The sequence below is a fragment of the Pteropus medius genome, unplaced genomic scaffold, assembly GCF_902729225.1.
Source record: "Pteropus medius unplaced genomic scaffold, Ma_sr-lr_union100, whole genome shotgun sequence".
Taxonomy (NCBI): Eukaryota; Metazoa; Chordata; class Mammalia; order Chiroptera; family Pteropodidae; genus Pteropus; species Pteropus medius.
Genome location: NW_024349803.1, coordinates 19,005,708 through 19,018,111, shown reverse-complemented (window position 1 = coordinate 19,018,111; position 12,404 = coordinate 19,005,708). Strand labels below are relative to the sequence as shown.

At 62.5% G+C, this 12,404-nt stretch overlaps 1 protein-coding gene across 5 annotated transcripts in view; it reads right to left on the bottom strand.

Moving 5' to 3' along the window:
* Positions 1-12,404, bottom strand: part of NBEAL2 (neurobeachin like 2) — a 34,484-nt gene that overhangs the window by 5,634 nt on the left and 16,446 nt on the right. For 4 of the 5 annotated variants that reach the window (XM_039837574.1, XM_039837575.1, XM_039837576.1 and 1 more), the window contains 36 exons: positions 12,190-12,364; positions 11,931-12,064; positions 11,409-11,568; positions 11,095-11,197; positions 10,776-10,929; positions 10,523-10,681; positions 10,175-10,334; positions 9,939-10,024; positions 9,256-9,768; positions 8,564-8,742; positions 8,310-8,469; positions 7,926-8,063; positions 7,472-7,831; positions 7,233-7,382; positions 6,954-7,111; positions 6,723-6,847; positions 6,502-6,637; positions 5,857-6,017; positions 5,454-5,767; positions 5,255-5,350; positions 4,751-4,875; positions 4,518-4,658; positions 4,208-4,338; positions 4,001-4,110; positions 3,782-3,899; positions 3,595-3,692; positions 3,408-3,524; positions 2,726-2,806; positions 2,527-2,624; positions 2,233-2,405; positions 2,032-2,126; positions 1,665-1,781; positions 1,408-1,566; positions 1,183-1,331; positions 750-885; positions 204-668 (listed from right to left, as the gene is read on the bottom strand). In XM_039837574.1, coding sequence (XP_039693508.1) covers positions 567-668; positions 750-885; positions 1,183-1,331; positions 1,408-1,566; positions 1,665-1,781; positions 2,032-2,126; positions 2,233-2,405; positions 2,527-2,624; positions 2,726-2,806; positions 3,408-3,524; positions 3,595-3,692; positions 3,782-3,899; positions 4,001-4,110; positions 4,208-4,338; positions 4,518-4,658; positions 4,751-4,875; positions 5,255-5,350; positions 5,454-5,767; positions 5,857-6,017; positions 6,502-6,637; positions 6,723-6,847; positions 6,954-7,111; positions 7,233-7,382; positions 7,472-7,831; positions 7,926-8,063; positions 8,310-8,469; positions 8,564-8,742; positions 9,256-9,768; positions 9,939-10,024; positions 10,175-10,334; positions 10,523-10,681; positions 10,776-10,929; positions 11,095-11,197; positions 11,409-11,568; positions 11,931-12,064; positions 12,190-12,364 — 5,571 coding nt within the window. In that variant the 3' untranslated portion in view covers positions 204-566. Of the gene's footprint in view, positions 1-203; positions 669-749; positions 886-1,182; positions 1,332-1,407; positions 1,567-1,664; positions 1,782-2,031; positions 2,127-2,232; positions 2,406-2,526; positions 2,625-2,725; positions 2,807-3,407; positions 3,525-3,594; positions 3,693-3,781; positions 3,900-4,000; positions 4,111-4,207; positions 4,339-4,517; positions 4,659-4,750; positions 4,876-5,254; positions 5,351-5,453; positions 5,768-5,856; positions 6,018-6,501; positions 6,638-6,722; positions 6,848-6,953; positions 7,112-7,232; positions 7,383-7,471; positions 7,832-7,925; positions 8,064-8,309; positions 8,470-8,563; positions 8,743-9,255; positions 9,769-9,938; positions 10,025-10,174; positions 10,335-10,522; positions 10,682-10,775; positions 10,930-11,094; positions 11,198-11,408; positions 11,569-11,930; positions 12,065-12,189; positions 12,365-12,404 lie in introns of those variants that run through there. The other variant, XR_005647526.1, reaches the window with a different exon arrangement.

The window sequence follows — 12,404 nt, the reverse complement described above, 5'->3', positions numbered from 1 at the left end:
CTGAGGGCGCGAAAAACACGAGCCAGGAGGAACGAACATCAGGCAGGGACCCGAGGGACAGGGGCAGTGTGGTTGGGGAAGCTGAGGCCACGTGGAGGGGACAAATTGCCCTGGAGGACTCACGGACCAGGGGAACACGAACCCGCACGGTGGCCAGGGCAGGTTGAGACGCCGCGGACGCGCATACTCGGAGGCGGAGCAGCTACAAAACTAGACCAGGTTTATTGCCAAGAAAGGGGGAACAGGGATCACCTTAGGGATTAAGGCCACAGCCCGGTCCCCGTGCTCTGCCGGGGCAGGGGGCTTGGGAGGCTGTGCTCCCTGTCCCAGACTGTGCAAAAAGTGCTGTGCGGCCGCTGAGGCTAGTGCTGGGACTCGTGCTGTGGGACTCAGGGCGGCCCCTCTGCCGGCGAGGGGCGGGACTCCCTGGAGTGACACGCCCACCAATCCCTGAGCTGGGCGGGGGTGGGGCTCCGCCCACCCCCCCGAGTGCGGGCAGAGGGCTTCGCCGTCTGCTGCGCGCGGCCTACGAGGGCGGAGCCCGCGCAGTGGGGCTAGGAAGGCAGTCAGCAGGACTCTCCAGGTTTGTACTCTGTCTCCCCCGAGGACACCTGAGAGATGCGCCGCGAGGACCGCCACAGCCTCCGCGCGAACTGGCTGCTGCGCACCTGGTGGGAAGAGGAGGGGGTGGGGTCAGCAGGGCTATCTCTCCCCGCCCCATTCAAGGCCCACCCTGCCCTTATCCTCACCTCAGAGGGCTGCCCCGCGCCCACAACGATAAGCTTGCCGTCCTCCAGGCCCACAAGCACATGGCTGCGCTCTTTGGTCACAGACACACTGCGGATGGGCACCTTCATGGGCAGGGGAGGCGCAGCTGGAAGCAGTCTAGAGGGAGGGAGGGGACACGAACTCGCAACTGCAAGGCAGCTTTGCATCCAGCAGAAGGTCTCTTCATTCTCCCATGTACCCTTGCTGTCCTCATTTGAAGGATGGCTCAATTGAAACCTTGATACATGAAGGGACTTTCCACAAGTGTGTGGCTAGGAGAGGCCCAGGCCAAGATCTCCGCATTGGGGGATGAGGAGACAGGTGACGGGCCTTGCAGTACATACCCACCTCCAATATCCTCTGACAACGACCACCACCCTGAGGGACCATGAACCCATAAATAGTGGGGCTCACTTGTTCAGGTGGAGGATGTGCAGGGCGCACTGGGCTGTTCCCAGCAGAACAAAGTCCTCCGTCAGCGCCAGGGCTGTGGGCTGCTCCACCAGGGGCAGTGAAGCCCGCAACCTCCCATTCACTGAGTACAGGTGCAAGGAGTAGGTGACCTGGAGGAAGCAGGAGGTGTCAGCGATGACAGAATCCCAACCACCCCTGTCTTGAGTGGGTGCCCCTTTCCCATACCTGAGCCCCTAGACGTTCCTGAGCTGAGCTCTGTACCACAATCTGACCCTCAGACCCCAGCGCCAGGTGGGATACAGGTCCAGGCAACATGGCCCCTGGGGGCCGTAGTGCTGCCACAAACTGGCCACGGCGTACAGTGTGGATGATCACAGTTCCATCCTGCAGGAAGGCAGCTTAGGGTGCTGGGCAGGGGTCTCTGGGGTCCAGGGGCAGTGCCCAGCAAACTCGGCCTCCCATGGGCATAGGCATACACATACCTCAGATCCAGACACAGCCATGTCGAGTTCAGTGCTGATGGCCACACAGCTCACTGCAGCCTCATGCCCGTATAGGACCTGCACAGGCTTTGGTGCCAGCCCCACCGAGACACCACTCTGTGGGAAGCCAGGGCTGGCTCAGGACTGGGGGCACCCCAATACCCAGGCCCCTGAGTGAGAAGGCCGAAGCTCAGGAGAGTGAAGGATTGTGCGAAGCCAGAGAGCTGGAGAGTTGTGGAGCCCCAGACCTGCTCACAGTAGCAGAGGGAAGGGGAAGAGACAAGGGCAGGACTGGAGGCCTACTGAGGGGCTGGTGGGCTGCAGATCTGGACTACTGGGGCCCCACGAGGCTGCCCCCCCAGCACACCTGCTGCAGGAGTTGCCACACCATGCACGTGGTGTCTCGGGAGCCTGAGATGAGGTAGATGCCACAGGTGTCCAGTGCAAGGCAGGTCACTATGTCTGGGGAGGGAAAGATACAAGTAGAACACAGTAGTCACACCCTCCCTGGCCAGCCTCGGGACACTACCCCCACCTGTACCACCCATAGCTCCAAGGCTGCTCATACCAAGGTGGCAGCTCAGCTGGTTCAGGAGCTTGCCCCGGGGTAGTGCGGTCACTCGCAGGCTGCCATCCCAATGGCCACCACTGAACAGCAGCTTTCCATCGGGGGTCACTGCCAGGGCTTGCCCATTCACGCCACTGTCAGGTACCCACGGACCACTCAGCAGTCGCTGTATCCTGACCCAGGGAGGGGGATGACAAGTGAGGCCAGGCCATCACAGACCTTGGCCAGACCCAGTGGCTGGCCCGCACTCTGGGTGGGGAGATGCCCACCCCTGCCCACAGCCCTCTGTCCTACTTTGTGGAGTCTTTGATGAAGCTGAAGTAGTTGCTTATGTTACGGTCATAAGGCAACCAGCTGTGGGTGCCCAGCAACCCATTCGCACTCACAGTCACCTGTGGGCAAGAGGGGGCAGTTCCACTCGGTGGCAGCAGCCTGGCTTGGGGCAGTCAGGGAGAGGGTGGAGCTGGGATGGGGTCCTGCCCAGCACACTTACCAACAAGTCAGGGGTCATGAAGGAGTGGAGTTGCCGGTGGGGGACCAGGGCCAGCACCAGGGGCACGCCGTCACTGATGGCCTGCAGGGTAGAGTGCGTGGCTGGCTGTGCCTGAGCGGCCAGCTGGGGCCCCCACTACACCACCGGCTCCCTGGGGCACCACCCCCGCCTTTGACCTCAGCCTCCAGGGGTCACAGGCTAGGTGTCAGAGCCTGAGGTCTCTCTGAGAAATAGCCATGAGACATCAGTGGGTCTTCAGGAGGGCATCTCAGAAAGTGAGTGAGAAGCTGGGATGGGCAAGGAAGATCCTTCCAGAATCTCAACCTTGGACTTCCCGCCCTGTCACTCCATGTCTCCCCTAGCCTGCTGGCAGGAAGAGAGGAGAGCCTAAAAAACTCAGCCCTGGGGGCATTCCGGGATGGAGGCAGGAAGGTAAGGGACGGTGTCCAAGACCTAGTCTCCCTAAGGCTTTTGGGGAGGAGTGGCTAGGTGAGCCAGCACCTGTCCTGGCCCTCGTGAAGCGGGTACCCCAGTCCCACTCATCCTCCTCTCACGTTTACTTCTTTCTCCAAGATGTCTTAATATCAGTGACCTTGATTTAGGTTTTCTCTCTGCCCTAAGAGGACACTGGGGTTAAACTCGTTTCACAGAGTGGGAAGTTAAAGCCCTTGTCTCCTCTCACCTCCGCGAAGAAGGCCTTGAGCTGGTCCAGGTGCTGGAAGATGCTAGGCGAGTTAGTGTCCAGACGTGCAAGGCGCTGGGCTGCTTCCTCGGCTGAGAGCCGAGCTGGGTGTGGCTCCTGTGGGTAAGGGGCTGGTCAGCACCATGGCACGGACACCCTGAACCGCCATCCTCCAAGCTGGCCTTACCTTCAGCAGCTGACAGGGTGTCTGCCCAAAGTTGCTGATAATGCCCTCCAGAGCCTTCCGTTCCCGCTCATCCTCCACGCGGTCCAGGTCCACAGCCCCTGGACAGGAAGCAGAGCAGTCAGGACTCCCCCGTGTGTCCTCCGCATTTACCCCTTCTCATCTGTGCCTAGCCTCCACCTGAGTCCACCTTCATAGGTGCAGTAATAGAAGACATTGAGGGCCTCTTCCGCAGCTGGCCCCTGTTGCTTATAGCCAAAGATGAGGTCGATCCACTCATGCAGGTGGGCGGACACGTACTCCGACTCCTGGGGATGGGGAGAGGCAGTCGGTCCAGGGACAGACGGCTGATCCGCAGCCCCGACCCTCAACCCTGGCTGCCTGCCTGTCTGTGTGCTTGTCTCCTCACCAGAGCCTGGCGGTGCTGCTGGATGAAGTCCTCGGGAGAGCTGGCCCACGGAGGCAGCACCACATCACCCACCTTCTCATTGGTCAGCTGGAGGCAGCCCAGGTCAAAGCCTAGCACAGAGAATTGGGTCAGCTGTCTCACTGTGGCATCTTTACCTGCTCCCTGGGCACCCCCAGCCTGTGCCTCCCTCCCCACGCCAGCTCCTACCATTCTGGTTCTCCAGGAAGTCAGGGAAGTAGAAGAACTCTGGGATGAGCTCCTTCACGTCAGCCAGGCTCTCCAGACGGGCCTGCCAGGCTGCTGCCACCGAGTGGAACTGCCGGTCAGAGCAGTCGAAGCTGGGAGAGGGGCACAGACCAAAGTGAGGTAGGGAGAATGGGGACAGGGAGGGAGGCGTGGCTGGGGAAAGGAGGACAGGGAGCCAGAGGGCCCAGGATGCCTGCAGGACCCACCTACTGCCCTCCTCTGCGGCTCCCACCCCCACGCCACCATTCGCCCACCACCCCCTGGGCCGCACCGGCCACTCTGCAGCTGGACGTGCAGGGACGTGAAGGGCTCCATGCGGATGAGGTAGTGCATCACGCCCGCTGCATTGGAATAGTGGGTGCCATAATGGAACTTGTTAATCGTGCCCGCTGGGTCCTCGAAGCTCTCATACCTGGAGCCAGTTCAGGGGGAAGAGGCGGGGTCAGCAGAAGCCCTCCCCTCACCCATCCCAACCCCCTCGCTCAGCCTCGTCCACATGCTCACTTCTCCCTCACGAGCTGGGCATGCTTGGGGTTCACCACACCGATGGGCTTGGACAGGTCCCGGAAGACAGCCGGGTTGCCGAGGTCCAGGGTTGGGGACACGTAGTCCTGTAGGACCCAGGGGAACTGACCGCCCACCCGGGCAGGAGCTGCATGAGGGTCCTGATGGCCTATCTGCCCACCCTGCCCTGCCCTCACCCTCAGGAAGATGGGCAGAGCCCACAGGGAGGACACACCACTGGAAGGGTGCGGGGAGCAGGACGGATTGTCTGGGACAGGATTCCCCTTCAGGGAAAACAGGCCAGGAGGGGAGGAGAGTGAGCCTGGGTGTGTGTGGGGCGAGGGGGTGAGAGGGACAGAGGCCAGGTCTCAGGCAGCACTGACTTAGGACCAGGCTCAGGGCTCGGCCTGCCATCAGTGCCTACACCTGGGTGAAGCAGGGCTGGCAGACCAGGGGGTGGGTTGGAGGTGTGGGGCGGGTTGGAGGTGTGGTGTGGGCCCTCACCACAGGGTACTGGGACAGGTCGTTGTAGGTCCGCCCCGCAATGGTGTTGAGCTGCATCAAGTACTCAAAGTTGGATATCTCACGCTGTACCCATTTCTGGGGGCGGGGCGGGGGAGAGGTAAGTCAGCGGGGCTGTCCAGCACTCCGCCCAACCGCAGGGCCCTGACCTCACCCAACCCTCACACTCCAGGGCGCTCACCTGGGTGAGGCCTGAGGCCTGCAGCATCTCCTGGGGGGAGCGGCAGCTTAGGTAGCCTTGGGTAGGGGGTCGCAGGCGCAGGAGCCACCTGTACACCTTGTTCCGTACCTGGGTGTGGGCGGGGATGGGGGAGGGCTGGGGCCTGGGGGCCTGGCTTGCCGAGGCTGCAGTCCCGCCCACCTTGCTTGGGAAGTTGAGGAAGTAGTTGGCCTGATCAATGAAGAAGAGCTCAAGTGCTGAACGGCGCAGATTGAAACGCCGTAGGTGGACCTCACGCAGCTGGGCCAGTGGGCGCCGGAAGTCATGGCCAATGCCTGTGGGGGTGGGCAGTGGGTGCAGGGATCACTCGACCTGGCCCCACCGGGCCGCGGCCACTCCCTGCCGTCCCTCCATCAGAACACACCCTCCTCGGTTTCCACGCGCTCAGCACTGCCATCATAGAAGTAGATGTGCTGGGTGGTGACCTCCAGCATCCCTGGGACCACAGCCACCACTGTGACCAGCTGGCATTCAGCTGACAGCACCAGCTTCTCATGCTGCTCGTCCAGTTCCACCGCTTCCAACCTGGGGGTCAGCACTCACTTTAGGCTCAAGGGTCAGGGACCCCCCTTGCTGACAAGCCCAAGGACCACATCCCTGAGTGCCACTGAATCATGTGGTACATACGCTCATGCTTCCCAGAGGAGGAGGGGGAGCTGCCCAGGGTCCAGACCGGCCCCAGTTCCCAACCCAAAACCCGGATCTCCGCACGTCTTGTCAGGACAGCAACTCGTGTCCCCGGCTTTCCCTTGCTCAGCCCCTGCCCACTCTCACGAACCCCCATCCTAGTCTGTTTTGTGTTTGTCAGTCCTGCTCTGAGGTGCCTGCCTAGTCACGAGAAAGCAACGAGCGATTCTGTTAAACAGCTCTGCCCAATCCCCCACCTGATTCAGGACATTTAGCCCTGCAGAAGAGGAACAGACTCAGGGGCGAACCTTGCGGCAGGCATGCACACACACAGCAGACCCCTGGCCACTGCTCCAGTCAGCTCTCTCCCAGCCCCACTCACGGGGTCTCTAGCGAAGTCAGCTCATCCTCGCCCAGCTGGTCTTCCTGCAGCTCCTTGGGTAGGGTGCTGACTTTGGCCTCTTTGGTCACTGCTAGAGGCAGCGAGGCCTCCTCCGTGAATATCAAGGGGGCCTCACCTGCAATGGGCCGAAGGGTGCTCAGCCAGAGCCAGGCAGGACAGCCTACGAAGTTGGGCAGACCCAGCTCAGCAGCCCCTCTCACCCAGGTTGTCACGTAGGGCGCTGGCTTCCAGGTGAGGGTTAAAGTGATGGTTGGGCACCAGCTTCAGACGCATGCGCGAGTATGTCTCAGCGCAGGACATCTTCCACCGGGGCGTGGGCGGGTCCCTGCGGATAAATGCCAGGTGATTCCTCCCAGGCCTCACCCCAAAGGCACTCTGGCACTCCAGGTCCCTCCTTCCCAAGCCCCGCCCCTGCCCTGAGCCCCTCCCACCTCAGGGCCCAGGCCCCACAAGGGCAGGAGAGCTGACGCCACAGCGCCCCCCAGTGCAGCAGGACCGTAGCGTGCTGGGCTGCCTGCTGCTTCAGCACTGCGGCATAGCGCAGCCCCTCCAGGCGCGCCCTTCTCTGCGCGGGTTCCAGCACCAGCTCCTGATGGGTAGGGGGTGGAGGAATGGGTGAGTCCCTCTGGCTGCTTCCTGTCCTGGCCCATCAGGGATCCTCTGGGCACATGTGTGGAGCAGCTCCCGGCCCCCGCACCCGGGCTGCACACCTGGAAGATCCGACGGCTATGTGTCCGCTCCCGCTGGCGCCGCTGTGCACTGCTCATGAGCGTGTCGTAGCAGGAGTTCCAGAAGGCCGACATGAGGTCGTGGCTCTTAGCATAGGTGTCCATTTCGAACTGGGACATGGTAGGCTGCACCTGGAGGATTGAGCAGGAAGGGGAGACCCGGGCTCGATGTGAGTCCCGAGCGCCCATTTCTCTTCCCCGTGTCCCCCACCTCCGGGCACCTGCTTGTCAATGAAGTGACGCCATTCCGGTGTGCAACAAAAGGCCTGGAAGTCCTCAAAGAAGGTGGGGCTGCCATTGGTGGGGGGCAGGGAAGGTAGCCCCCACTGCAGCCCCAGTGGTTCGTAGGCTCGGTCCAGCAGCGTGCGCACCAGCGGCACCAGCCAGGAACAGCGCTCCGCAGCTGCAGCAGCTGTAGCTGGCGGCTCCCGGTCCTCAGCGGCCGTTTCGCAAGGGGAGGTGTTCAACGCCCGTGCCAGCACTGCCTCCAGCTTGGAGAGCACATAGCAGGCCTCCTCCCGGCGCATGGGCACTGCGGTCTGCAGCAGTGCGTGCAGCTTCACATAGGCCTGGGCGTGCAGCTGGGGGCAGAAGGGAGGTACGGGTGGCATCTAGCTGCTGGCAGAGCTTCCTACACCTGCCACGCCCCTCCCCCTATACCCATCTTGTGCTCACCTGTGGGTCCTCCAGCAGGATATAGCCAAGCACGAGGTGCAGACCGATCTGTGCCATCTCTCGGAGATGCGCTGTGCCATTGGCCAGGTGTGGCCAGGCTCCCAGGCGATCAAGCAGGCTGCACACACCTTCAAAGAGCTGCCACACAACATATTACCAGCATCCGTTACCAGGGGAGGCCAGGAGCCATGGGGAAAGAGCGAGGTAAGGTTTGGGCCAGGGGCAGGGTCGGGTATGTACACAGACAAGTCCGTGCTTACAGCCATGCGGGTGCACTCAGGCCTGCACACGTGTACTCATCCCCCCCGCCCCCTGTACCAGACACCCGCAGGCTCACGGGAACACGCATGCTCACAAGGCTCACACCCCTCTGAGCTGTCGCACCTTCTCGCTCCACAGCTCCTGGTTGCCATGGCCCTCAGTGCACAGGAAGTCTTGCAACAGGCGCAGCAGCCAAAGCACCTGCTGGGCAAGGCTGGCCAGGACCCCGGCGGGGGCCTCTTTGATGTCGGTCAGGGCTGACTCCAGCATCATCTCCAGGAGGCTGGGGGTGGGCAAGGGACTCAGGTGTCTACCCAACTGCCTTCCTTACCCAAAAGGCTGCCCAGATCCCCCACCGTCCCGAGATGCCTCCTCACCTGCGCTTGATGCAATCTGGTGGGCGCACGAGTGTGGCCGAGGCCCCCAGCTGGGTGAGCACCGAGAAGACCTGGCCACGCTCCCGCCAGGCGGCCTCGTCACTGCCTTCCACACCCCGCCATGTCACGAAGAAGAGCACATTGGTGAGCAGGTTGCACAGCTCTTCCTCGGGGGTTTGCTGTGGGCACAGATGGGTGGTGTAGGGTGTGGGCTGGGGAGCGAGAGGGATCAGGCTGACCCCACTCTACCCGTGTTCGGCACCCCTTGCCCAACACTAGTGGGGACAAGAGGAGGCAGAGCATTCGGCCAGCAGACAGCCTGGCTCCGAGGGCCTAGAAGAATGGTGTAGAGGCCTCAGCCACTACCTGGGTTCCAGGGAGAATCCTGGGGTTTCAGTGACTCCTAAGACAAGACCAGGTGGTTCACAAAAATACCCTACAAGCCTTACGGGCCTCAAGAAATGTCCTGGAATTCTCTGGAAGAATGCCACAAAATAAAGCAGAGGCCCATCCTCAAACCCAGAAGCTCCAGGCAGAAGAACCCTTCGAGCCATGCTGTCCATAGGCCCTGTAAAGTTTCTGCTCAATTCTGGAGCCCACTAGCAGCTAAAGAAAGGCCATACGGCCTGCCCCATGTCCCAGAGATGTCCTCCCTTGGTGCCATGCAGTGGCAGAGGGTGGGCCCGCCTCACCTGAGGGTTGCTGGTATTAGAGGTATCATCCCCACTGATGGTGGGCTCCAGGAGGCTGCCATCCTCCAGCACATTGGAGAGACTGGAGCTGTGGCGGCCACGGGCAGCAGGGAAGGGCCGAGGCCCATCCAGCGGGGAAGGTGTGCCAGGCTGGCTGGCTGGAGTAAGAGTCCCACTGCTGCTGCCACCCCCGGCAGCATTGCCTGAGCCTACGCTGGCTCGTTCCAGGCCCAGGTCAAGGGGTGCACAGAATGGGGAGAGAGCTTGGTAAAAGGCATCGGGGTCGGGGCAGGGGGCCTCTGAGGGCAGGAAGACGTCCGAAGGTTCAGGTGACTCAGTGGGTGGCTTGGATAAGGCTGGCTCTGGGGAGGCGGGCAGCTCTGGGGTGAAGGGCAGGGGACTGCCAGCAGGGGCAGCCTCCAGCACATACAGCCGGGTCAGCACGTCCTGCCAGCCGGCCTGCTGGGCCAGCAGCCGCAGTACGTCAGGCTGTCTGTAGATGAGGTGGAAGAGCTGCCGGGCCAGGACACAGCCAGTGAGGGACTCGTCCAGGAGGGCTGCCCCCAGACCCTCCTCCCAGGGCCTTTGCCGGGGAGGCCTCCAGAGACTCCTCATCACTGGCAGGCAGAGTGGGTCCTCAGGGTAGAGGCTCCCCGGCCAAAGCTTTCATCTCCCACACTCACCTGGCGGCAGATGTCCAGGCGGATACTGAGCTCAGCCTGGAGGGACAGCTGCACCACAGCCATCAGATCTGGGAGGTTCAGGAAATCTGGAAGGATGGCCAGAGAGAGCCTGAGAGACTGGCCCCCCCAGAGTCTGCACCGCCTTGCCGGCTCAGCCTTGGCCCCTGTACTAACACTTCTCTATTCCCACTGCCCTGGTCCTAGATCCCTGCCTTTTGGCCCCAGCCAGGTTGTACCTGTCCCCAGGAACAGCTTGTAGAGGCCCTGGCAGAGCTGGAGGGAAACGGCCCCTTCCGGCAGGCAGGCAACGAGACCCTGGAGACCACACTCTCGCAGCCGGAGCCGCTGGCGGCTCCGCTCAGGTAAGTGCTCATTATGCTGCAGTCTGCGCAGGATCTGTGTGTGGGGGGTGTCATCGTGGGAAAGAAGTTACCGTAGGAGGGGAAGTCACCACACAGGTGTGTGTCTCCAAGTAAGGCCTGCGAAGGCGGCTTCCTGTCAGCCTAAGGCCTGCTGCACCTCCCTGGACCTCAGGCAGGGGCCACAGTGAATGGGATGCCAGGGTCAAGGTGGGCTGGGTGTACCTTGCAGACGCGGTCGGGCAGCAAGGCCAGTGACGCTGGCCGCACCAGCAGTGCCAGCAACACCTCCAAGTTCCCCGGCTCCAGGAGGAAGACAGCGAGAGACTCGTGTGCGGGCGAGCCCTGCAGCAATGCCAGCAGCAGGTCCAGGGCGCCCACCACCTGTGGATACGAAGGTTCACACTGGCTGGGCCCCCACGCACGGTCCCCACTGCACCCCTCACTCAAGCCTCACCATCACCAGCCTCCAGCCTACCTGGCCATCATCACCCACGGCTGCCAGAAAGCTCAGCAGGACCTGCATGTCCTCAGTGGAGGCGCTCCGCACCAGGAACTCCCGTGCCAGGCCCAGGAGAGAAGCCTGCACGGAGCGCAGGTCGTCGGCCGCTAGGGGGCGCTCCCGCTGTGGGCTGGACAGGACCCAGCAGGCAGACCCACCCAGGGCCAAGAGAACGCAGGTCCATGGAGAGAGAACAAGGAGAGCACGCAGGTCAGCTGGGGGAATGAACCACCCTGTCCCCAAGGCCAGAGGCTGCTGGGTCAGCCCCCTGGCCATCTGCCCCCACCAGCCTCACCTGTAGTGGGTTCGCAGGGCATCGAGGATGAACTGGACCCCGTACTTCTTCCGCAGCTTCTGTCTGTGTTCACGGACTATGCTGGACATGTACTGGATGTGACCTGAGTGGGCATCAGCAGCGGGCTCAGGCCACCAGGCCGAGCTGGGCCTCTTGTGATCCTCCTGCCAGACACCCTCAGGGGAGGGTCATGTTCTCCAGACGCCCCAGGACACTATGTCCTCTCAGATCCTCCACAGCCGGGGGATAACTTCTGAGAACCTCCACCACTGCCCTGCCTGGAATTGTCCCTTCACCCAAGTCCCCACACCTACCGAGGCGCACAGCAAAGTCGCTGTGGGTCCAGAGGTGAAAGTTGAAGAGCAGATGCTGGTACAGCAGGTACAGGAGGGGCCCGCTGCCCTCAGCTGCCACCTGCTCCATCAACAGCTGGGCAGACATGAGCACATTCATGTCCATGGCCCAGCTGGGGACCTGGGGTGAGAGAAGCTGGGGTGAGATGTCAGTCCCTGTCCGCCTGCTGTCGAGCCTCTCAGCTTCCACCCTGCCCTGAACAGGCAAACAGACACGAACGTCCTGCCTGCTCAAAACACCTGGTGGCTCCCTCCTGAAGTGCCAGCTCCCCAGCCTACTGTGTAGTCCCTTGTCCCAGCGTGTGCTGACACTTCCCCCAGACCCTCTCAGCCAAACCCTGCCCAGCCTTTCAAGGCTCCGCTCAAAGGCCACCTCTCCCAGGAGGCCCTTCCGGGCTGACAGCATCAGGTTCCCCTTCTCGGTCCCCCACCCCATCCCCTTGGTCAGACAGGGCAGCCTGTCTGGGAGGCAGCAGGCCACACCTTGCGCAGGAGGGCGCTGATGACAGCAGGCCCCTGGCACTGCGCCAGGCTCTCCTGGTTCACGGCGTGGCCCTGCAGGAAGTTCCGCAGCATCAGCAGGAAGGCGGCCACCGCGTTCCTCTCCATTCGCTCCTCTGCCGGCCACCAGGAAGGAAACAGATGTGTGTCAAAGGCCTGCCAGTGGCCACAGAGACCTCAGGCACTCCAGCCCCCCGTCGTGCCAAGGTCCCCCCACAACCTAGGCACCAGGGACACTTACCTGACGACTTGCCCAGTGGGAGAAACAGGCCCTGGGAGTTGTGGCCAGAGGTCAGTTCAGGCCCCACAAGGTCATGTGTCTCAGGTGGACCTGCCTCGGCCTCTTGGGGCTGTGCAGCCACTCGCTCCAGCAGGGGCAGCAAGGCACCCATGCCTCCCACACAGTTCACTACATCCTGGGGGTGGGGGGCCGGCCATGAGAAGGCAGCTCTCAGC